This window comes from Mercenaria mercenaria, unplaced genomic scaffold, assembly GCF_021730395.1.
Source record: "Mercenaria mercenaria strain notata unplaced genomic scaffold, MADL_Memer_1 contig_1758, whole genome shotgun sequence".
In the NCBI taxonomy this organism is placed as follows: domain Eukaryota; kingdom Metazoa; phylum Mollusca; class Bivalvia; order Venerida; family Veneridae; genus Mercenaria; species Mercenaria mercenaria.
Window position 1 is genome coordinate 9,896 of NW_026459760.1, and position 26,415 is coordinate 36,310.

General features: G+C 34.2%; 1 protein-coding gene across 1 annotated transcript in view; it reads left to right on the top strand.

Annotated features, from left to right (window-relative positions):
* Nucleotides 1–1,072: 1,072 nt before the first annotated feature.
* Nucleotides 1,073–26,415, top strand: part of LOC128551847 (uncharacterized) — a 34,357-nt gene continuing 9,014 nt past the window's right edge. Inside the window, exons 1-5 of the mRNA XM_053532767.1 lie at nucleotides 1,073–1,145; nucleotides 8,792–8,948; nucleotides 15,325–15,442; nucleotides 16,173–16,427; nucleotides 19,174–19,302. Coding sequence (XP_053388742.1) covers nucleotides 8,836–8,948; nucleotides 15,325–15,442; nucleotides 16,173–16,427; nucleotides 19,174–19,302 — 615 coding nt within the window. The 5' untranslated portion in view covers nucleotides 1,073–1,145; nucleotides 8,792–8,835. The remainder of the gene's footprint in view (nucleotides 1,146–8,791; nucleotides 8,949–15,324; nucleotides 15,443–16,172; nucleotides 16,428–19,173; nucleotides 19,303–26,415) is intronic.

A 26,415-nucleotide genomic window follows, 5' to 3' on the forward strand; every position in this document is an offset into this window, starting at 1 on the left:
GACAAAGACCTAGTGTTCGTTATTGTCATTCGTCATTACAAAACTGTATGGCGGCTATCCAAATCTACATATTGTTTTAATCGATAATTCCATTCATTTGCTTTAAAGAGGGTATTACACGAGTGTATTTTTCATACTGAATTTATTAAACGAGTTGCCGAGCATTTTATCAATTTTATTCAACAAGTTTAATCAATTCAATGTGGAAAGTCGCAAATGTTATATTCTTTTTATCACATGTTAACTTTTCCTGTCGAAACATCAAAAAATCTTCTTTTTTACGATATAAACAAGTCAGTTTGACCAACGTATCCTATTATATATAGCATAAACGACTTCAACGTCGAAGCTTTATTATGTACACTATCATTTTTATGTAATGGCTTTATTACACTCTATTCGAAAAATACTGAGAGCTATTCCGGGCGTCGGCGTCAGCGACACACCTTGGTTAAAGTTTTGTAAGCAAGTTCATAAATCAGTACTCAATGCATTTTTGGATTCAAACTTTACATAAGGCTTCGAATAATACTTCCCAGTCATCAGAGCTACGAATTAGATAACTCTTGGTTAAATACTTATCACGTTATAGCCGTTTCCCAACTTAGAATTTTCGTGCAACTACCTATCAAACTTTATTTTAGTAACAACTATATTTATTGTATTGAAACTTGACACAATGCTCAAAAGTCATCGGAACTTCGCACAAAACCCAGTTAGATAACTCTTGGTTGAATCCAGTTCTAAAAATGATATTTTTGACATAGAAAAATTGGTTTAAGTTTTGAATGCAGCTGTCTCTCAGTAATAACTATATGCATTGGCTTGAAATTTAACACAATGTTCCTCATTCCCATTTCATACTGAAATAATCAGTTGAGATAACTGTTAGTCGATTTTGATTCAAACAATGTCCCTTTGTCGACTAAGAAAATTCCCATGCGAGTTGGACAGATATTTCTCATTTAAGCATACTGAAACATTTAGCTATGTGTAAGTTCGCTATTTGTAGTTTCAGATCAGAGACTGAGAGACAATGCTACTTAAAGCCTTAGAATACTTATCACTGGCCGATCTTGAGATAGGAGACAGACTTTACTTTGAACGGCATGGTGGAATATACTATCATTGTTCAATTTATATTGGTGAGTAAAAGTGCATTTATTATACAAAACAGGACTAAAGCACCAGATAGCAAACATTTATTTACATAGGGTAGGCTTGAAGTAAACCTGATTTTGTATTTTTCAAAACATCTGGAAGTACCATGTTCGGAAAGTAAAGGAGCTATGTCAACACAGGCATAAAATAAATGAACATTTATTACCAAATTTTAGCAACTTGGAGATTGATCTTATAACACTTAAAACATCTGGAAGTACCATGTTCGGAAAGTTTGATTCATGTTTAACACAAAATAACATTTTGTTCTCGAAAAAAATTACTTCAATTTAATTTCAGTCTCATTTTTCAAATTAATAACAAAACGGTCTTTAAAGGATATCTTTGCTTTTCGGCATCACTGTATGGTAACTACAACTGTTGCCGTGTGTTTGGAATGAAAAAAAGACAAAAGAAACACGCAAGTTTTTCTGGTTTTGACACATATTTTTTACATAAAGATTTATACTGTTTTCACTCATGATTCTAATGTTCAAATCATTTGATATAAAATAGGTAAATAAATCCAGTGTAAATTATCAAGTGATAAAAAAGCACTGATTAATCAAAAAGTGAAAACGAAATTTTAAAATGATGATTCTAGCATTTGTATCATCAGAAAAATACGGTTTAAAAACAAGAAGAAGCATTTTAGCTCGACTATTCCAAGAATAGTCGTCCGAGCTATTTTACTCACCTTTGCGTTGGCCTTGGCATCACACTTTGGTTAAGTTTTGCATTCAAATACATATAGCTAATCTTACCTTTTTTCTTGGTCAGTGACAAACCACACTGGGTCAGATCCCATAATTCTGACATGCATTTTGGCCAAATTATACCAAATTAAAACTGTTTATAAATAATCCAAAAATTAAAATTGTAACTACGTATTCTTATTACTAATGTGTGAAAATGTGTTACATGTAATAAAGGATTTATTTCAGGAACATTTTCATACTGAAGCATTAAATATCCTGATAGGTAGGTCAAAATCACGTAAAAGCATAGAGTGTAGATACGTTTGAGTGTCAGGCCGGTGCAAGTGATCCAAAATAATTCGTTTATTGAAACACTTTGGTTGATTACAGGCTAGTTTATCGTCTCGAGGATAATTTGATCTAAAACATATTCCATGGCAAAATAAAACATTGAGATACTGATACGGAACATTATATTTCTACCTTTGCATTCATTTTGAAATTAGTTAAAATCATTTTTAAGAAAAAAAATTGTCATGGCAATTACAATTTTCTTGTACTTATTTACAAAAAACTAGTAATGACATTCATTGAAAACATACTAACGTTAAAATAGGTAAGTTAATGTAACAATTTAAGACAGTTTTCATTTTTGTAAAGCCCGTAAAAATATGGGTTGAATTTGCCAAATACTGGCGTGGTAAAAGGAAACCGGCGGCCATTTGAAGTTCATTTGTCTACCGTATTTGTCAGTTACCATTATATTTCAGAACAGCGATTAGTAAATGAATACAGCGTAGTAATTTTTGTAATGTCTTTATTTGTACACTAAAGAAAGCTAAATAAATGAATCAGTGACATAAGCAATCTTGCTTAAACTTATATGAAAACCATAGACCTTTCTCTTCTTATATTGTTTAATAAGATATCTACTAACATACAAAAACTTGCCTAAAAATTGCCGATTATAAAATAGCTTAACCTCTTGAAAAAGCAAAACAGAATCAAGGAACCTAAGCACAGCATGTCGGATAATCACAGTAAACATGTGTGTAACTTTTATTTTATTTTTACACGTGGTCAGTGAAACCCAACATATAAACAGTAGTAAAATAGCTTAACCAAGATTTAAGTCGAAGAAGCGGCATAACTTTGCCACAAAACAAAAACAGAGTTATGAAACTTGTTTACTGCATGTTAGATCATTACTGTAAACTAATGCATGAAGTTTTAATTCATTTTAACTTGGCGTCACCGAGAAATCTGCGTAGAAATATAAACATTATAAAAAAAAACTTGATAAGGTGGCATAACTTTGCGAAAAAAGACTCGAGTTATGGTATGCCATATTTCAAATAATTTAATATTATCTCTAGTTTCAATAAATTCCTACTAGATGTTACTGATATAAAAGCTCACATGTAATACCAAATCGGTACGCCACGGCCTAAGAACGGATTTGGAAGTAGCCCTGTGTATTCTTTAAACTTTTAATTTAGAAGGAGAGATAACAAGATAACGCTTTTTAATCGCTTTTTAATTTAGTTTCTGTTCCTTTTTACTGACCGCTGTTCCTAAAAAGTAACTGACAAATATGGTATACAATGAACTTTACAAGGTCGTTTTATATCAAATCATCTTGGAAACGGTAGACTGACTTTTGACTGACCCCAGATTTTCAAAAACGAATGACTTACATAACCAGCACCGGTCTGGCACTCATATTTTATGTTTAACATGTTTAAAATTTGTTAAGAAATACTTATTCGGTCATATATTTTGCCGGAAATAAATCTTTATTACACAGATAATTAGTTACAGTGTTATTTTCGGATCATTTATACATGGGTCTGTCTTTATGCTTAGATGTTTCTATACCTGGATTATATTGTCGGCGATATTTGACCTTTTTTCACAATTCACTGCGAAACCAACTCACTGGATTTTATACAAGGGCACACTGATTTCCTAGAAATATGTTAAGGAGACATCAGTTACTGTGATTGTACCTGGTTTAATCAATAGATCATGCTAATTCAGTTGCTATCCAAACCGTTGCATATACTAAATTAAACCGTTTACTTTTGTTCGATTCCTCCTACCCAAACCGTTATTCACCAAAGAAATGCTTCTTCTTGCATACCAGAGATTTATAGAGATTTCAACGGTACTGGAAAATTACTTTCTTTTACACACCGGGTGAGCTGTAAATGACGTATAACGAACTATATATTTGTGTACTTACATTCGCCCTATTCTGGTCCTTTAACAATTTTGACGTTCATTTCGTATGAACAGCACAAAGAAAGGCGTGACAGTCTGCTTAATGATCTCAGACCGCTGATTTGACGACGTTCGCGTATAGTCAGGGAGAACGTTTCTTAGATGACGTCGCAGTTTAACTGACTTTAACTTTAAATGAAACAAAATGTGTACAATTTATAATTTAATTCTGTTTGCAAATGGAAAGAAAATACAATATAGATATAACAAATTAAACTTTTTTCAGTGTTCATGCGAAATGAACGACAGAAAAGGATCGGCAAAATAAACACTAGAGCGCGATTCATGGGTTTGCAGATCCTATTCTATCGTTCATTTCGCATTAACACCGAAAATATATTTCATTTATTAAAATAAAAAAATCAAAGCCTTGAAATGTCTGATGGTTGCGGGTTTTTGGTAGATTTAATTTCTGTTTAAATGCTAGTCTATGAATATACATGAATGAGAAACAAATACAAATTTAATGTGCCTCATATCTAAGATGAACTCTGCCTGACCCAGCTTGTGATGTAACCATGGGCCGGAATACCTTATCATTGATAGATCTTATATAATCTAAATGGTCAGTGCCAGTAAATACAGGTTGAATAAGAACTGCTTGTTCATTGAAAATTCATCCGCATTGTTCATGAATGGGACTATTTTGTGAAGCACATGAACATCCTTTGGATGTGATTTGGAATCAAATAAAGATGATATACACTTTAACTTTGGTAGCGGGATAAACCCGCAACCAAAAAACGAATCATAATCAAATACTTTATTATTTCTCTTTGATTCTTAAAACATATTCTCGATTAAAAAACCCTGTCATTTTATGAAAAATAAAACCGATAACGTTTCACTGCAGATGTAAAAACAAAATCGGGACTATTACGTTGTTTTCGTACTACCTGTTTATGAACATAAAGATCTCTCGCTTTGTTAATACTCTACTTTAAGAAAAAAGTACTACAAGAAAATAATTTGTTTGAATTTATTTGTTGAATATGGCATGCAAGAACAAAAATCAGTCACTTGTGGTGGGTGCAGATGGAAATATCCGGCTCCCAGTTAACTATTAAACGCAGAAAAAAAGCTACGGTAGAGCCTAATAGTCCCATCTGCACCAGTAAAATAATCTTATATTCTTTCTTCTATCTGTTTTACCTGTTGGATAGCAGATGCATTTGCAACAATTTTGATAACTTGTCGTTTTCACTGTTTGATTGTCACAATCGGCACCTTTTTGTCATTTTTGAAATAATATAAAATGGAGTGATTTGATAATTTTACATCTGACAATATAAACTTCAGAATGATGAGGGGAAACGGTATTACTTTTTATGTAAAATATGTGTTAAATGGTAGAAATCATTAAAACTTACGTGATGCGGGTATTGAACAGATCCAGATTTTATAATGCATACAGATATCAACACCCACCACCCCTCCACACATATTCCATATTTAATACAAAAGTATTTGAGAGACCGTTAATTTCAATATAAGTATCTAGTTAGTTAGTTTTATGATTTCATTTAAAATATTTCGGGATATTTCCTAAATTTGAACCTTAAGGCACGTTTAAGAACTGCATGCTCTCTCTGTTTTCATATATTTCAGTGCAAACAAGATTAGGCAAAGAAAAAGAATGTCAAATTTTCAAACTTACTTTTCTAATGAGTTTCAGATAAATACGATTCTTTAAAAACAGTATACAATATATTTATATAATTTTTAGGCGAAGTATGTTTACTATATTCATACTACTAAAATAACTAGATTTTGGTTTGTCTGCTATTAGGAAAATTAATTTCTAAAAAATACCTCCATTGAAAATATAACATATACGGAGTACTAATTAAGCTCAAACAAAAAATAAATGATCAGATGTAAATGCTGTATTGGCCATCAATGCAAAACTATATTATGATGATCCCACCGATTGTAACTGTGATTGATTTAATATTTTAATACAATCTGTCGATACAGTTAGACATAGGTCAAAATTGAATGAATGACTAAATAAATAAGTATAATAAGTTGTGGTTTACAAGATATTATTCAACTTTACAATATTACACACTGTATAAGATCAGTTGCACACATCATATGAAACAAGTAGAGCTAATACAAAGCATAATTGAGTATGTTTGTGTGTGTGTTCCGGTTTAACGTCTTTTTTTAACAATTTTTCAGTCATATAAACGACAGTGTCTATTTGTAGAAATGAGCACAATGCCCAACTTTATAGTGCTGCCTCACTGGAATATCACGCTGTAGACACGTGGCAAGATTATCCACCCAGTCACATTATACTGACACCGGGCTAATCAGTCCTAGCACTATCCCCTTAATGCTGAGCGCCAAGAAAGGAAGCTGCTAGTACCATTTTTTACGTCTTTGGTATGACGCGGCCGGGGATCGAACCCACGGCGTGATATTCCAAAGTTTAAATTACAACATTTTTTTCACATTTTTGACAAAAATATCATCTTACATGTTCATGTAATAACCAAGTATGACGGAGCGAATGTACGATATCGATGTACGTCTTTATATATTACAAAAATACTTTCGCTTGTTCGGTATTGTGTACAAACGAGTGTTTCCTGTCAGAAATTCTGACAATTAATTTAAAGGAGGAGCCTTATCGTTAACAGACATTTTGATAGTTTGGACTATTTGTGCAATGATAAATTAAAAGCGAAGTGGATGAATAAATTGGCCAAACACGAGTGTCAATTGAACTGCAAACCATTCCGGATAAGAATTAAACAAGGCATGGGGTGTATAATATGAGCTTGGTTAGTTGTATTATCTTGATCAACACATATGTGTACAATTTTGTGTCTCATTGCCTGCAGCCTAAATAACATTAAAGCAGTTTATATCCCAGTTCAAATGATAAGATACTCACTAAAATGCCTGCAGCCTTAATGACATTAAGGTATTGGACCCTTAATAGTAATGTTTAAAAAATGGCATTTGCTTGGTATATTCTTAAAGTTGAACATGTTTTGCACTGTGTTGCAAATTTTAAACAATTTTTACCGTGCCCATTTTTTTGCAAATTTTGTATAATTTATGGTATTTCCTCAAGCTCAAATAGAGACAAATTTCAATGTGATGGCCGCTATTTAAAACGTTTGCAGATAATTCATTACAGCATTAATTATGATAAAAGAAACATCAAGTTATTGTTAAACCATTATAAAACACAAAATAAAACTGTAAATATCTTTTCTTTTCTAGGGTGCCTAGAGTGAACTGATTTAATGAGGCAGAATTCTAACTCCAACATTGAAAAATTAAGGTCGAATCCTGTGGGTCTGTTTTGAATTTTGCTCACTTCATTAAAAAAAATACCTTGGGACAGAAGTAAAACCTACCTGCATTTCTTCCACAATATGTAATCTAAAGAATAAAGGCAAAATAGAGAGCTTTTACCGCAGGCAACTCAGTATTTTTAGAGATGTCTAACTCTACCCTCCTGATTCAGAGGTAAATTCACTTTGAACAGCAAGAAATCGCCAATTAAATGAAAATGTTCCACTTTTTACAATACATCCATAATAAGTCTTGAAAGAAGTAAAAACTTACTAGAAAAAAGGAAAATATGGGGGAAAAATTGGTTCTACGCCCTCTGAAAATTGCAGTCAAAGTAGGTTTATGGTAGGAATTGAATACTCTTCAAAAAGGAGTACCCAGTTACGGGTCCAATACCTTAAATCAGTTTATTTCACAGTTTAAAAGATAAGATACTCACTAAAGAAAATAAATATTTTTTTTTTTGATTTAATGTCGCACCGACACATGATAGGTCATATGGCGACTTTCCAGCTTTAATGGTGGAGGAAGACCCCAGGTGCCCCTCCGTGCATTATTTCATCACGAGCGGGCACCTGGGTAGAACCACCGACCTTCCGTAAGCCAGCTGGATGGCTTCCTCACATGAAGAATTCAAAGCCCCGAGTGAGGCTCGATCCCACATCGATGAGGAGCAAGTAATTTGAAGTCAGCGACTTTTACCACTCGGCCACGGAGGCCCCCGAAAAAAAAAATAAATAAATAAAAAAATAAAAAATAAGGTAAGTTCCAGTTTAATACTGCTGGTTATGTCGCATCAAAAATATCTCTCAAAATTATTCTCACAAAAATACAACTCATTCTGTTTTACTGTCAAGAATGATGATGCTTTCTAAAATATCTTAAAACAACATATCAAGATTTTTCACCTGAACGTGTATACATAGCTGCAATAAGGTAACTCACAGAGTTCTTATGGTGTTACCGCCAACAGTCGAAAGTTGAATAATAATATTATCATTAATCACGTGATTTCACATTGGCCTAGTTATTTGTCCTTGGGCAGTCGTATTGGTCCTCGGCCTACGGCCTAGAGCCAATACAACAACCTTTGGACAAATAACAAGGCAAATATGAAATTACCTGATCAATAACATCATAAGAGAGGAATTACATTACATTAAGGAGAGGACAACTGTAAGCTAATACAGCTTTCTGTCCAATTCCTGGAATGTTGTATTGTAAATATTTCATGCTTTTCGGAATAAAAATATGTTTAAACTAATAACATTATAGTATGGCATTTGTAACTGTTTTGTTCACACTAAAATATGTTGGGATTTTTTATCTTAAAGGTCACGGTCGAGTCATTCATTATAGCACCAATCCAAGAAACGGCATGTTGTATAGTGTATTGGAATATTTGATGGGGCAGGTGGCAGTAAGAACTGACTGCATTTCTGACGTTGAAAGAGGTTCACAAATATATCGTATCAAAAGCTTAAAAAACGAGTAAGTCTTTCCATTAATAAACTTTACAGCAAATTTACATTTGAACTTGTGATAGTAAATAGGTGAATTACTCATTCAGTGCATCCATTTCTTTCATGATAAAATATTTATGATTTATTTGGGTATATATTAAAAGTTCTTTGTAGTTTAATTACATTTGATTTTATAATGATAAAATTAATTCAAAAGTACTTCTGAGAAGAGCCAGTGTAGACGAAACTTCACTAGCAAGTTACTTAAAATACGCATAAGAATACATTAATATTATGTTCCAATCATGAATTTAATTGCGATTGCACAGTCAAATATATTTACATTTCCCTCTACTGGGGCAAATATATTGGTTTTGTGTCCGTTCGTCACACTTACTTTTCGATCAATAAATGGAGAACATTTTGATCTAGAACTTTCAAACGTCAATGAATGTTAGGACTTACAGAGAAAATTACCACTATTGTTTTTGGGGTCACTCCATCATAGGTCAAGGTCACCATGTCCTGAGCATGGGAAACCATTTCCGATTAATAACTTGAGAACCACTTGGCCCAGAATTTTGAAACATCATAGATAGGGTGAGTATACAGGTAGAGTAAATGACTCCCGTTGATTGTTGGAGGTCACATAGCCAGAATACGTGACACTTTATTTCCGATCAATAGCATTAGAACAACTTGAGCCAGATTGCTGAAACTTCATAGAATGATTGGACAAATGCAAAGCAAATGCCTTCCATTGATTTTGGGGTCATTCAATCAAAGGTCAAGGTCATAGGAGCATGAACATGGAAAACCACTTCCGATCAGTAACTTGAGAACCTCTTGGTCCAGAAATTGAAACTTCATAGAATGACTGAAAATGCTGAGTAGAAAAAGCAGACCGCTATTGATCTTTCGGTCACTCTATCAAAGCTCAAGGTCAATGGGCAAGAACATCGGAAACTGTTTTTCGGCGAACGCCGTCTAAGAACGAATTCGTTACCTATGCCACGTGACTTCAGTTTGCAAATCAAACTACTTGATAACGCATTATAGATAATTTATCAAAATGGAAGATTTATGCAACACTCTGCCTGATTGGACGAGAGTGTCAATTTCTTTCACTCTGTTGATTGTGCTACGCTGAGTGAAATGTAGACAAAGCGTTTATCCTAAACGACGCTGTTCACAGTTTTAAAGCTAACTTTGGCTCAGTATATTTAGCAAGAATATTGATATATCTCAAAATGATAAGTAAGTTTAATAAATATGATAAAAACCTGTTCAAATACCAACACATATCAAATTAAAGAAAGAGCTGAATACGGTCTGCGTATCACATGAATAAGGGTGTGATAAGAGTCTTTTATGTAGAGAAGTGCTTTTTAAAAGAGTGTCGTCTGTATATGAAAAGGTTTCTTGCTTTTGTGACTTATTCAGATTGCATATTAAAATGAGTACTTGTTTGCTTTGATATATTTGTTATAAATTATTTAACTGATTTATTATATATGAATATTTTTCTTTAGTATGGTATGCAAATATTGAACTCAGTTGAAATCTGTTTTATTATGTATATGCTATATAATGACTGAATCTCATTACACTGACATGAAGATACGCTGCATACAGTTTATCTATGTGATATGACTACGGTCAAACTTTGCTTATGAAACAGAAATATTGAAATAATTACAATTGTATGTTTTGCTTGACCTTCACATTTTTATAGGTGTGACGTCATTGTCCAAAGATTCATGAATAGCGAATATGCATTTGTTAAAGCGGGATCAGTTGGCCTATTTTAGAAATAAATAAAAATAATAAATAAAAAATCCTTTAATTGATTTTTTCTCATGTTATCTAATCAAACTTGATTTGTAGCATCTTTATTAGGCCCACAGCCAACTTTGTTCAGCTGGGACATTTGACCCCTTTTAGGGGCTGCTAGAGCTAAAACTAGAAATGCCTTTATACAGCGTCTCATGAACAGCTTGGTGGATCTTTGTCATACTTGGTCTGGAGCATCATTATAAGGTCCTCTTCCAAATTTATTTATATAGGAACTTGGGCCCTATTAGGGACCACTATAGCTTAAAGTAGATATGCCTTTCTTCGCATTAACCACTAAAATGTAATGGATTTTTATCAAACTCGATGTGTAACAATATCGTAAGGTCTCCTGCTATTTTGTTACAAATTGGGATAGGGACCAATTTAGCTAAAAATATAAACACGTGTAATGACCTCTTCTCATGAACCGCTTCATGAATCTTCATCAAACTACTGCTGTAATTATTCGTCTAAGGATAAACGAAACAAAATTGCAACCCTACGAAACCTTTGCGAAATATTAAAAGAGAACCATTTAAATTGTTAAAGTGCGGTGTTTAGTTTTGCAATTTGAAAAATGTTAGATGAAAGATGAATGTTAGATGAAAAATTCATAAACTTCTTTCCTTATTACAATTCGCCGACCATCATTTTTAAAGATATTTCTTGTTGATCAATAACTTACTTTATTCCCTAAGGTGAAATGATGTTTAAGAAAAATTGTATATTATGCTTTGGCAGTGTCAGTGCATTTGACATTATACACATTTTGATAATGCATGCAGATATCGAGTCGATACTTGGTAAGAATGTGCGTGATATGATTTCGTTTTAGCTATTATTGGATGATTTTGTGGAGTAATGTCCCTTAACTAACCTCATGTCATAATTATGAGCTTAGCATGGTACATGTGTGTTTTTGGTTTAAATGTATATCATATCATTATTCTGACTGTAACATAACTAACAGTTGCTCTCTTCCATATGAATTTTTTCCAAAGAACATTTTCTTCAGTTCTTAATAATCTGAGACTTAGAATGCATGGAAAACTAATTTGCCAATATTCATAATATTAATTTAGATATATTGTTTTTGCCCATCCGCCCGCCCGTCCGTCCGTCGCACTTCATTTCCGATCAGTAGCTGGAGAACCATTTGACTAAGATCCTTCGAACATAATAGGGTGTTAGGGCTTAAAACAAGATGATCCCTATTGTTTTAGGGTCACTCCACCAAAGGTTACAGGGACCTGAACATGGAAAACCGTTTCCGATCAATAACTTTAGAACCACTTGCACAAGCATGTTGAAGCTCATAGGATAATTGGACTTACAGAGTAGATTATTCCTATTTATTTTGGGTTTATTCCATCAAAGGTCGAGGTAACAGAGTCCTGAACATAGAAAACTATTTAAGGTCAATAATTGTAGAATTTATTGACCTAGAATCTACAACGTTAACAGGGATAGGGCTTACGGAGTAGATGACCTCTTTGGAAAACGATGTCTGATTAGTAACTTAAGAACCCCATGACCCAGAATGTTGAAACTTCATAGAATCTTTGGACATGCAGAGAAAATGACCCATATTTATTTTTGGTCACTCCATCAAGGTCAAGGTCATTGGGGCTTAAACATGAAACCTTTTTCCAAATAATAACTTGACAACCATTTTAACGTTGAAACTTCATAGAATGACTGGACATGCGGAGTAGAAGATTTCAGTCACTGAGGCAACCGTCAATATCTCTTTACTTTCGCTCCTATCCTTTATTGACTTCTTGTTTATTGCTACTTTTCTTTCGGAAAGACATAAGCTTTTTTTACACAAGGATCATGTAGTTTATTCTGGTGAGCGAGATGTCCGCAATGAAAGTAAATTCCATTTACCAAACTGCACTTTGCCAGATCGTGCTTATCATTCTTTCAATGCATTGTATCTGTTACGCTTGAGTCTATTTGTTTCAAACTCGGTTCCAACTAGCTAAAATTAAGCATGACCATTTTTATTCGAAGATGCTCTTGACAAGGTAAACAGAATGATATGTCAGTGTTGTTAATCAGAAATTTCATAAAATGTCACTATGATGGGCGTTAAATGTTCTAAAAAATTCTTTTGATCTTAGAGTAGCACCATACGAGCACCATACGAGCATAGATGGACGATTTGGTTGACGGAAAACGATTCAGTTTACTAACGACTTACGCAGTCTTTTTGCTATGAAAATTCCAAACTAGTTAATGAAATAAAAAAGGGGCTTTTTCCGTGAAATATTTCACAAAATGCGATAGAAGCATATATTTGCATCGCGTGCATCACTGAAGTAGCCTAAACGTCATCCGACGTAACAAAAGTTTCAACGTTACAAAATCTTAACGTAACGTTAATGTAATTGCTGTTTGTGAACAAAAATCACGGTAAGACCCTTATTTTCTATTTCATAAATTTTTTCATATCCATATTATTCATATTCAGTTTAACGCCCACATTTAGATAGCCAGAATTGGCTAGTTTTCAGGCGGCGAGGATGCCTGGGTTTCAATCTAGTAACACTGGGTTGCTTACCAGAACTCCTCTAGTTGAGTGGGAAACATATGTTTCATAATTTCCAGCTTCCCCGCGCGGGAATCGAACCCGGGCCGCTGGATTAGGGGTCAAGGACCTTAACCACTCGGCAACTCCAACCAAATACTTAAGCAAAATCACTGTAAGTGACAAGTGGTTTGAATCATTTTCTGTAGGCCAAATCTCTTACCAAAGTTTGTATGGTGAGGCTTTTGCTTTATTTCTAAAGGATGATCTCAATTGATATCAAGAAAACATGACCAGAATCATTTCAGATGACTAATAAAAAATGATAATACACTGTTTGTAAACAAAACCAAATTATCCTCCAGCCTAAATATCGGTTCTCTCTATTTCTAAAGTAACCGTGAAACGACTTAGGTATATCTTCTATTATTGTAATACTTCTCTTTATGTACAACAATGATAATTCAAATGAAAACCCTTTTGAATTTCATTTTTCTATAGGTGTACGTTTATTTCTTAGCGGGGCCTCTAAGATATACTGCTGTTGTATCAGCTGTAGACGCAGCAGCAGCAGCAGAAACAACAACAACAACAACAAATATAAGCAATAGAAATACGACAGTGACCTGAATTGATAAAGAGTATGTTAGTACTAGGTTAGGTGGGGGTCAATATTTTATACATAAAATCGGGGGGGGGGGGGGGGGGGGGGGGGTGTCAGTATTTTATAGATAGGAGTCATTATTCTATATAAAATAATGACCGGGGGGTCATTATTCTATGGGAGTCAGTTAACAACGTTACACCGGCCGGCGATTTGTGTATTCAGTATCTATTTTAGATTTTTATAAAGAAAAAGATTAAATGACAAAGTTATCAAGACAAACTTCGTCATAAAAATATCAAGTAACTGATATCCGCTATTTAATTCGGGACTATAAATACCAGTGTTTCTTCCACTATGTCAGGTGGTTTATCCCGGGAGTCGGGAATCTTGTCGGCCGTATTCTGTTCATGAGAATGTTCAAAGCGGCATCATCTAAGATATGTCCTTTTGTTTTGTTTTTCAAAATTTGCAGGTAGGCAAGTTATATTTAAGTATTTAAAAAACAAATAAAAACAATTCATAACGTAAATAATGGCGACCTAGATACGCACGAGGGGAAATTAAGCTGGACATGAGAAAGGGTAAGAGATTCTACCTTTTTCTGCTTTACGGGTAACATTAATCTTAAAATCGACCCAAATTTAGTGAAGCTCTTAAAAACATTTTGATCTACTAACGATTAATTAATACTCAAACAACAAAAATATGTTTAAATTACTCTGTAACACTGGAAGTTAAACATGCCAATTGTTCCCCGTATCATCTTTTATTAATAACAATTATTTGAATTCATAAAAGAACAGTGAGACTTTTTTAGCAATACAGTGTGAACTCGGCCCGAATTTTATTTTCTAATACATTTAAACGTCGATAATTTTGAGTTGTCCCCTAAAAAAGTATTACAGGGCGCCGCCATATTGTTTATATACAAGAAGGGACGCGACGTCATTTAGCATTACGGTCTATGGAGAAAAATACAAAAATGAACATATCAACTTCAAAAACAAATTATTTTGAAAAATGAAAAAAGTGCCTAGAGATATGGATCTGTGCTATATAAAAACATACTTTAGGGCATCATAACGCATATCATAATTTTAAAAATGATGTTAACCAGATTGGTGGGACAGACTTTAGTATGTTAGGGAATTAGGTTATTAGGATTTGGTATCGAAGGATTAGTCACATGATAGTAAATGATATTGGAGACAGATCACTGAAATTATGGTGCATATACGAACACATTTATGCGATATATTTATCTCTATAACAACTGTTTACCTGAAATCTAAAAGCTTGAGTATAGTATAATTATAAACACAAAAATGAAACACATATTTAAGTACAATAACATTCTATATAAATATTTCAGAACGTTTGTGATACTTGCATTTTTATTTTTTTTCCATTTAAAAAAATCTTACACAGAGCGGCCGAAATAGAAAAAATGATACAAGATGCACTACTACGAGTTGGTGAAAAATCATATAGTATTTTCAACAACAATTGTCACCATTTGTGCGAAGGAATAACAGGAAATGGAACGGTATGTCATTATATCATTGTATATCTTTTAGACGTATATTATGCGGATACTATGTATATATTATTCAAATTTCTATAATTATGTCCCTAGCTTTCTCAAAACACAGGTAATAATTAGAGCGAATATATAACAAAAATTATTCTATTTTCTGAAAAATGAATAGATTTTAGACGGTAGCCAGACTATATTATCAGGTGCACTAAATGCAAGTATGTATTACTAGTTAAGAATAACGGTCATTGACACAGATATTTATGATTCAACTTGAGCAACTGATGAAACAAAAACATTTTTATTCATAGTTTCCATATAAAATCTCTGTATATTTAAGTAAGAAACGCATTATTCTGCTTGTAATTCCAACAGCATTTTTTTCTATCCGTAAAGGTAGCCAAACTCAAAATGAATCAGCTAGGCTTGGTTTTTTTGCTATTTTTCATCAGACTATCAAGAGTGACATGTTCCTATATCGCAAAAAATATTAAAAGAGGAAATCGTAGTGTCCGATCGTTGAAGGTTGAACACAAGAATTGCGACGTGGTCTTAAAGGCCATGTCATTATTTTTTGTATTGTCGAAAACAACACTAAGTACCAAGAACCAGAATGTTACGAACAAATAGGCAGGCTGCGATACATTTAACCCTGTATAAGATGCAATACATACATGTATAAAGTCGATTTTTTTTCAGGAAACTTTAGGTACTTAGTATTGTATTCCTTCATTGTCAGGTTCCATCAGACATCCGCGCAATGCCGCGCGTACATATAAATGCGAGTGACTTGAACGTACTTTGCGAGACACCCCTATTGCTAAGCAGCCAATCTTCGCCGGGCTACAATATTCAAGAGTTAGCTAGCACACGTACTAGTATTTCAACTCAAGAAACTTGCGAGAGGATATTTTTACCTTTTCAACAACTGTATGGCAAAATGATGAGCTGGGCAGAAGTAAATACCTGCGTGGAATTTGAAGAGACATCCTTAGTAAGATTTTACAATCGACGTTTATTTCTTTCTAGCCCACTTGAGTGCAAAGTACTAGTGGCAGGTTACTGAAATCACTCTACACCGTCCGCCTATTGTCCGTCTTTCATCAGTACTTATTTTTCCTGTCTCTACTGGAGTTTATGTATCCGGCATCGATGTTCTTTTGAAGGTGTTCAAACTGTTTCCCTTGATTACACTTAGGGGCCGCCAAATTGAAAGAAAAAAGCAAATCATCATAGGATATGTCCTCGTTCCTTCAGAACGCTCTACCAAGGATGTTTAAGTCATGCAGAATTGTCAAAAACATGGCTGCTAACGGCTATGGATTTATTCCTGTCTAAAGTATTATAGAATGGAAAATTTCAAAATTTTCTGGCCTTCTACCAGTTTTGTTCAATTAATTCAAATTCGTCAAAAATTTGACGCCGAGGGGTGTAGGCACGTCGCCATATGTATACAGTGAAAACTAGAAAATAAATTGTCAGAAACTGCAAGGCGAACTTTGTGATAATTTTAAACAATTGTACAATCGATGACCTCCTATCAACTTCATTCAAATTATTCCTATTCGTCAAAAACGTGGCCACCAGCGGGCGTTGGCATTTTCCATATAAGTATTTGTTGGTCACTTAAAAATCTACTATTTAAAATTAGTAGCCCAACTTTGTAATAATTTTACAAAAATGTTACTTGGATTCCTCGGGTGGCCTTCTTGAAATTCACTGTATCATCCTAAATGGGTAGAGTAGACATTAAGAAAACCTGTCAGAAACGTTTGGTCCAATAATTAATAATTCAACAGACATGTTTTTTTGGTGACCCTCAACTTAGAATGTTCAAATACAGAAAAAAGCGTGTTGTCTTATTTGGTTATAATACTTTTTCTGAGTCTCTACAAATGTAGGGATATAAACTAAACAGCACAAGTGTGTTTTCTACGAGTATACGTTAAGGACCGAAGCATAATACATAATCGTCTAGTATTCGGTAAATGTTAATTGTGATATTACATATAGTCTTTTTATCGTATCTGTGAATAAACAAACTGTAGATCATAGAAATGAAATAATTTGTATTTATGTGCCGAAAATGCCGACGTTACTCTGACGTCATCAGCGATTCTCCTGTTTATTTCCGGTTTTTGATAATTTATATTCATTTTGTCTGTTTGCTATAACCGATGGGTTTTCCTTTGAATTTCGTACTTTGGGACAGGAAAATGTGTTCCTTATAACCGAGTGTTCCTTATAACCGAGTTCCCTATAACCGAGGATTTTTATATTGATTAAAGAAGGGAGTAGATCGGAGAATTCAAAACTGATCCTTATAACCGAGTGATCCTTATATTCGAGTTCCTTATAGGTGAGGTTTACTGTATGTGTAAATTAATCAAGACAGTTGTTCAATGTGAATTTCGTTTTAAACATGCTATTAAGTAAAACATTTGATCAAATATGTAAGCGCTATTTCTAGATGTATACATGGCGCTAAATATCAGGTCGACGTGACGTCAATATTATATCGTTGTGATAATTAAAGCATTGTTAGTCTAATTAGAATGAAATATATGAGCTGATTAAACAACATTTTCTCACAAAATAATTAATTACGTGTAAATTCATTATCATTTATTTTTCCACAGTGCACAGGGAGGTTAATTTTGAATATAATGTTATTTTGTTCATAAATAACACGCGGTTGTGTGATATTCGTTTTTATTATTCCACAAGAAAAAAATGTAAAATAGCCATAGACCAACAGAGCCTATTTTTGAAAAGTACATTTCAAACCATATAAAGGTATGATATTTTTTTAATATCATCATGTCAGATGATATTCATTTGAGTGACACTCTGCAGGGGAATTTTCATTTGAATAACATCAGGTCTAGTGAAATTCATTTTAATAAAAGGCGTTCCAATTATTTGATCATTGGACAGATTTGACAATACTATACAATACAGAGTTTAATTAAAGCCGGCCCTTAAGTAAACAGAGGAAAGAAAGTGAAACATGACAGTACGATGGTGACACTAGGATGGTTGAGCGCGACAGTACGATAGTGACACTAAGATGGTGAAGCGCTACAGTGCGATGGCGAAACGCGATAGTACGATGGTGAAACGTGCCAGTACGACGGTGACACTACGATGCTGAAGCGCGACAGTACGATGATGACACTACGATGGTGAAGCGCGACAGTGCGATGGCGAAGCGCAACAGTACGGTAATGAAACTACGATGGTGAAGCGCGACAGTGCGATGGCGATCGCGTAGAGGGACACTACGATGGTGAAGCTCGACAGTACGATGGCGAACCGAGACAGTACGATGGTGACACTACCATGGTGAAGCGCGACAGTGCGATGGCGATAGCGAAAGCGACACTACGATGGTGAAGCTCGACAGTACAATGGCGAAACGCGACAGTACGACTGACTGTCACCATCGTACTTTTGCGCTTCGCCATCGTAATGTCGTGTTATCACCATCGTACTATGGCGCTTCGTCATCGTACTGTTGCGTTTCGCCATCGTACCGTAGTACCTTCGCGCTTTGCGTTCACAGGGAGTAAGCGCTGGCCCTAACGGAACACTATAGAAATCGAAAACTGCATATTAGACAACTTGTCCATTGATTTTCTACTTGTTGGGCTTATTAATTTGATATACTAAATGCTTTGACTGAGTTACCAATTACACTGTAATTCAGTGAATTCAATACAATGCATTTGGCTTTTCAGATCAATCTGATGAACAATACTGGACTACAAAAGTGGCAAGGAAATGGCACGTGTCCTCAGACGAATTTCTTTTGGAGTGGTGCAAAGACATTGTTGACACAAGACTATTCGGGTCTATACATAGACACAGTAAGTAAATCATGTATACCAACAGAGTGCATTTTCGTGGTTTTACATAAAACTGTTTAGCTAAACCGAAAACTATCCTTTGCGTAAGCAACGATTACAAACCGTACAGTACCGTTGCAGAAAGGCATACTTACTTTCCTTTGCAATGCCTTACCCTTGCATGATCGTAAGAGGCGACTAAAAGGGTCTTAACACTTGGTTTTGCAGTAACTCTGTGATTCCAGCAGGTATGCAAATTTTGATTCCATACCTCATGTTTTTATTTCGATGTAAATGAGATGTGGAACCAAAATTTGTAGTCCTGTTTGGCGCCATATAACCTATACTGTGTTGGTGCGCCTTAAATCCCAAATAAATAAATTGAAAAATATCAGCTCGCTTTGATCAGTTTAAGTGTATTAACTTTAGATTTGGTCAGATTATTAATGAACTGCAGGCGTGAAATTTAATGAATTTAATACGCTGCATCTGCCTTGTTCAGACCGATTCGGTGAATTCTGTTTGGATAATATTGGAAGAAAATCGCATGTGAGTATATAGTTTGAAAGAGTATTCATTCGCACAAATAGACACAGTAAGGAGATAGTGTACATCGACTGAGTGCACTTTACTTTATAATGATTTCACATAAAACTGTTAGGCTATACTGAACACAATTGCAGATAACAAATTTAGTCTTCATTTGTTCAACAATTACTTCAATATGTTATATAATTGTATTTTGCAATAACTACATGTATAAATACATTTGCAACGTCAAAATTAAGAACAAATCCTATCGATTTTTTAGCAATCCTCAAGTACCGTGTCTATTCTATAAAAACGAAACACTTTTTCTAGTTGAAAACTGATATCGTAATGAAATTTTACCAAAACGGAAACATTTCTATATACAATTTCATATGAAAAAAAGTAAAAAGGTAAACCAACATATATATTATGCATATCTTTAGACTTTAATGAAGTACTTCAAAATGAGAACGATACATTGCATAATACAGGTCTATTTACCAAAACTGAATGTTTTGACAAACATAATGGCGGTCAACATGAAGATCTTTCTATATATATGTTCATTTAATTTGTTTTTGGTGCGCATCAAAGACAAAAGACTTGAATAAATTTGGTAGAGGGTCTCCAAACGAACATATACATGTATGTCAAAATATTTTAAACTTGGGCCAGCAGATTTAGAGAAGATGTATAAATACTTCCATAAAGCCATATAGGGAAAACTAGCTTCGCATACTGGCAATCATGCTTTTAACAAGAATGAATAATTTGATGGAATTTGGTAGAACTTTACCTAAGGATCATTACTGCCAATGTATTTTGAAGTTTTCCATGTAGCCATATAAGGAAAACCGGCCAGCTCCCTGGCAATCATGTTTTCAAACGAAACAAAATGATTTGAAGAAATTTGTTTGAGGACCCCTGAACCCCTCACTTACAGAGCGAGTGCTCTAACGACTGAGCTAACCAGCTGCCTAACACATCTTTTGTCCTAACGTTACCATGTCTGTACCGTCACATACACCCCCAAAAATTGGAAACTCGTCCTCGAGTTCCGGAGGTACATAATATTGAAGCGTCATAAGTTATATAAATTTGTCGTATTCATTTTGTGTCTGTAGTTATAACTATTAGGTAAGGATTTCAATAAATTAGCAGAGTTTACTGGTTCCATTTCAAACTGTGATTTCACGATTGTAGTAGTTCATAGTGATAGGGTATATTTCAAGCAGATATATATGTTTACCTTTGAACCTGCTTGTAAGTAAGTAGCTGTCGCCTTTATGATATCTTGCCAATTTTGTTCTTGTAAACAGTTTTGGTTTACTAATACAGCTGTTTTCAATATCAGTGCGGTTAACAGAATGTAGCTCTGTAGTGGTAGCTTAACTCTGAAATGTTTACAGTTATAGAAAAATGCTGTAAACATATTGCAATTTCTAAATTAGCACATTTGCGTGTACAATTTTATAATTTCAACGTGAATTTTGCTTGAATTTTAGTGTCACTGTGAAATGTTTATTTTCACATAATAAACTGTTCACAGTTATATTATGTAGATTTCCGTGAGTTTTGATTGTGTAAGTTTTCGTGACATTTTTGCAAAGATCTGGAAGTGCGACAGTCAAGGAAGTACAACAATTTTGAAGGTATAGAAGGGTAGAGTGAAGTAAATATATTTCATAGCTTATATTTGTTGTTTTTTTCTTGTATGTTTCCCCACAAAAGAAAATATTAAATATTGCATATAAAACGTTTACTTACTAATAGTATGTATTTATCTTGAACACAACTCTGATCATTTTGTCACATTACTTATTTCAGGGGAGGACCATCATTAATGTTGGAATCTTCATCATATGTGTGTTTATTTTAATGAGTTATATGTACAATTTATTGCTTGTTCTAGATTTATATTTGCAATAAAATATAATTAAATCAAAGTGTAATAAATAAACGGTGTTTTAACTGGTGTTTATGTTTTCTATACTGTGTTTGATAAGATATATCAGACAAAAGATTCATTTAAAATATATCGTTGAGGTATATTTGAATGAAATCTTTTATAATAAATAGCTGTTTTTGTCAGTTTTGAGACTTGGAATCCAATCTTTATTCAGTGGACCACATAGAATTGAGTGAGATTTACTGTTGAGCACAGACATTTGAAACGTTCATATATCAGCAGTTGCTATAAAATCTATAGTGGAGTGGTAAAGACACTGAAGAAATAGAGTGAAAATAATCATTTGTGCTATTAATGACATTATATATGGTGTGGTGTTGTTCCATTTGTGAGAAATTGAGTGATTTGTATGATGGAGTGTTGGAGACCCCAAAGTCATAGTTAAAAACCTGAATTTTAGGTAACATTTTTCAAATTTTGTTGAAAAAGTGGGAATCCTGAATTTCAAGTGACATAGTTTATGGGTGAGTGATATTGTATGGTGGAGTGTTGGAGCCATAATTGGAAACCTGAATTTTATGTAACAATTAAAAAATTTTCTTACCCTTGTGTATCTGTGCATATACTGTGAAGTCTTATTAGTGCCTCTTGTAAATATTCAAATTTTATGTGACAAAAGTTTTGAGTTTGAATTTACTTAAAGTGCCATATCTGCTGTTGAGAATTGACAGTTGTATACATACCCTGTCAGCATAGCCTGTATGGTGTGATTTATTTTGATTATTTAAACATATTTTGGAAATTCTTCCTGAATTTATAGGTTCTAGATAAACAAATCATGCAGAGAGTTATTAGAAGTACTGGATTTAATTTTATATCTTATTCTTAACTGAATGGTGTACAAAAGGGCCATTGTAAAGAAAACTGAATTTTAAGTAACTTTTATTATATTTTCAGTTGGAAAATTGTTTGATTGACTGTACAATTGAGAGTCATTATTAAATTGTTTCCACGATGGCAGATTGTACTTCATCTTCCGTTCTGAATTCAAATGCAGACCTACAATACTTTGTGTCACAGCTACATAAACCTTGTAGGTTCGAGGTTACAAAATTAGCCAGTACACCATAGACTACCCATTCTGTAACGTTTGAGGTGACACCTACACCCATTAAGGAATATAAAAGGCGGCTTGATCCCAAACCTCCTCATGTACCTAACAGGTTACAAAACCCTATTTCCTCTATTTAAAACCAAACCTTTCTGAAACCAGAATAGATTAAAATTCCGTTATCGTGTGGCATAAATCCTTTCACACTTCTTGGACAAGAAAAGGAATATCCTCCTCCTATTCCACCTCCTCCGCGTTTTATGTGTGATAATCAGTATTATTCAGACATACAACGTGTACCAGAGTTACCAAGTTTCCGTTGGGATGAGAAATCACTTTACCAAAATGGGGTATGGAAACATTATGTAAATCGTGCGCTCTTACATTTAGGTGAATTCGCAACTGTTGAAGACATTTTGAATGCCTTGAATGGAATATTTGGAAATATAAGATCCACAGACAACTTGAAAGAGCAATTTTACAGTGAGTGTCAGAAGAAAGGTGAACCAATTACAGAGTACAGTTTAAGACAGGAGCGGTTATTGAGTATAGTTCAGGTATTATAGTCGACTAGTCGAGATGAGATGTTGAGGTCAGGTCTGGAAGATGCAGAATTAAGGAACATGTCTAGATACAAATTTGAGAAGGATATCGATTTCAACAGGTTTAGGCGAGAGTAAAGGTCCATGGAGGAAGATATAAAATTCTCAGCTAATATTGATGGGTCACAACAGAAAGTTGATATACCTACTCAGCGAGCCAAAGTAGAGACACAGTATGTTACAACAAATGTAGAATGTACGGTTTTGAGCAGTTGCAACAACTGACTGACCAAATGTGTAAGATGCAGGGAGCCTGAAGACAGAACTGAAAGAATACAAGGAAAGTAGTGGTGGTAGACAGTGGTCATGGAGAGAAAATTCCAAGATGGAATAACAGGAGAGACAGATATAAAGAAAAAAATAAAAAGAAAAGATGAAGAAAAGGAGAAGAAACCTGATAAGGAGGATTTAAACTCCATCGCAGAGCAGATAGGAGTCAAGACGTTCTAAGTAGCCCTAGACGAGTACCCCTTGTTGGACATGGTAAAGAAGCATCAGGTAATTTTCTAAATGGTACTCATATGATAGGAATGGTGGATACTGGGCTACGATTACCATTTTGCCAGAGAGTGCTTTTCTTTCACTGAATTCTAGACCAGATATCAACAGTTTGTCTGACTTTCGTTTAGACATAAGAGGTGCCAACGATTCGTCTATTTATTTTGGATTGCAGTCCTTAATGTTTCTTTACCATCTTTTGATTCTTGTGCACCAGTCTATTTTCATAGTACCAAATATTAAGTGCTCTAGTAACACCCCTTTGATAGTTGGTACTAACGTTATCAATTGCTTTAAGTTTTTGGGTCTTACTAGTAGTGTTAGTAAAATACCAACAAATTTTCAACACGCTTTCACCTCCTTGTCGATAGGAAGAGCTCGTGCCACTGCTCCAATTACTACAGGAGTTACAGAAGCGGATGGAAGTTCTATTTTAAACATATGCCCTAGGGCTGTGAAAGTCAAACCAGAGAGTTCTTTCTCACGTATACCAGTAAAAATATGCAATATTTCTGCCAAAACCATGAATGTTTCTCCTCGTCAGACATTTTGTCAGCTCGATAACGTGTATGTTGTTCGAATCATAGAGATCCTGTTGAAGAACTGCTGACAAAGCCCACAATCATGACAGGTCTTTACAGGATCTTGGTATTTCAATACTGTCGGAACACTTGATTGATTCCGAACAGACTGGAGCAAGGAACTTCTTGGATCAGTGCAAGCATTTTTTTTGAGTCGGCTAAACGCTGAAAGCGTTTGGCGAGTCCTTGATATTGTCCGGTTTCTCATTCTCATTAAACGGCCTCACAACTCAGTGAATTTATGTAGTTCCATTAGATTGTCTCTAATTTCAAAGAGTTCATTGATTGGATGAAGTTCAGTTATGTCAATCCCATCTAAAATGACCAATATACGATGTACTCTGTCAAACCTATGAAGTGTAATTGTACAATACTCCAATAAAGCCACGTATTTTCTTCCGCGGTAACTCATTAAGCATAAACACGAATAACGATTCTGCTGGATTTGGTAATACATTTGCGCATATGTTTATGGTGACTAATTTTTTGCCTTTTTGTCATATAATAGCAAATATAATTTTCATATATCAAATCAAAACTGCATATTGACTTATTAGTCAAATTATCCATTTGTTACCCTGCCCGTTTCAAAGAATAATCTTTAAAATCATTATGTGCATTTCATAAATTTCGCAGACTTACCAAGCTCGCGTAACGTCCAGCGAAAGACAAAATATAGTTCTAGAACATATTGCTAGTATTTTATTGAGTCGTGTACCTCTGAAAGCATTGGAGTGTCTCTTATCAAAAAGTTTACTACATAGGTGAAATCAAATTATGACAGCTTTATTTTAAATGACCCGAATAAGATATGTGGTGTACGTTAATTCTTCCGCGTGACTTCGCGGATGAATCCTTATTAAATTCTGGGCACTTGTCGGCGAACGCACGTGACCTGTTTATAACAACGCATTGTCCGTAGTTTCTCTACGACTTTGCGTTTGAAAATACGGACTCCGGTTTACCAAAAAAATACTACGAAGATCGGCCAGATCAAAATGATGCAAAATCGCGATTGGCGAAAATGAAAACGTCTACATATAACTTCGTTCTAAATCATAACCTTTCTAGAATTTTGACTGGTGCGGATAATTTGCTTACATTCAGGTCGCTAAAAACATGATACTAGAGAGTTTGAGATTTCAACCTTCGCCTTACCCTTCAACGTCTCTCATATATATTTTGGGTAAAACGTCACCGATATGCGTGTATTTTATTTATATCACACGTTGCTACCAAAGTTTTCCATGTTATATCAAGTAAGCCTAAGACTTCTCTTTATTACCCTGTGAAATAAATAGTTTTGTTTCAGGATTTCTGCTTATTAAGTTATTCGATTATCCATATGTATAATTAGACTAAATTTGATGCGGAACACTATCAATAAGTATAAGAATAATGAAGTTTTGTATTGCTAATAATTTTAACTAAATACATTGAATTGAACTTGAAAGTATGAAGTTATCAACTGATTTTGAGAAGCATTGAGATTTTGTTCAAACTTTAACTTCTACGGCATATTTGTGTCCCCAGGCGGTATCGATTATACTAGATTGACCTTTTTGTCGTATGAAGTGAAGTTTTGAACGTCCGAAGATGTGATATCACGAAAGTCAAAACTTCAGTCTTTTTTTAACTACTCTGTCCACATACTCGGCATCAAAGACTGAAATCTGGATGGAGGTACACGGCATGACAGTCATTTTACTTGAAAAATAAATAATAACGCGCGATTATCGTTTGGTGGAACATTTATTTTCACTACCAGATAAAAACAATCCGTTTCTGTCTGACACTTTATACGACAGTTGCGTTTTAAGAATAAACATGAAATGGTACTAGTAAGACGGAAAATTCTTTTGAGGTATCAGACAATTTCAAATCTATAATATCATGATGCGA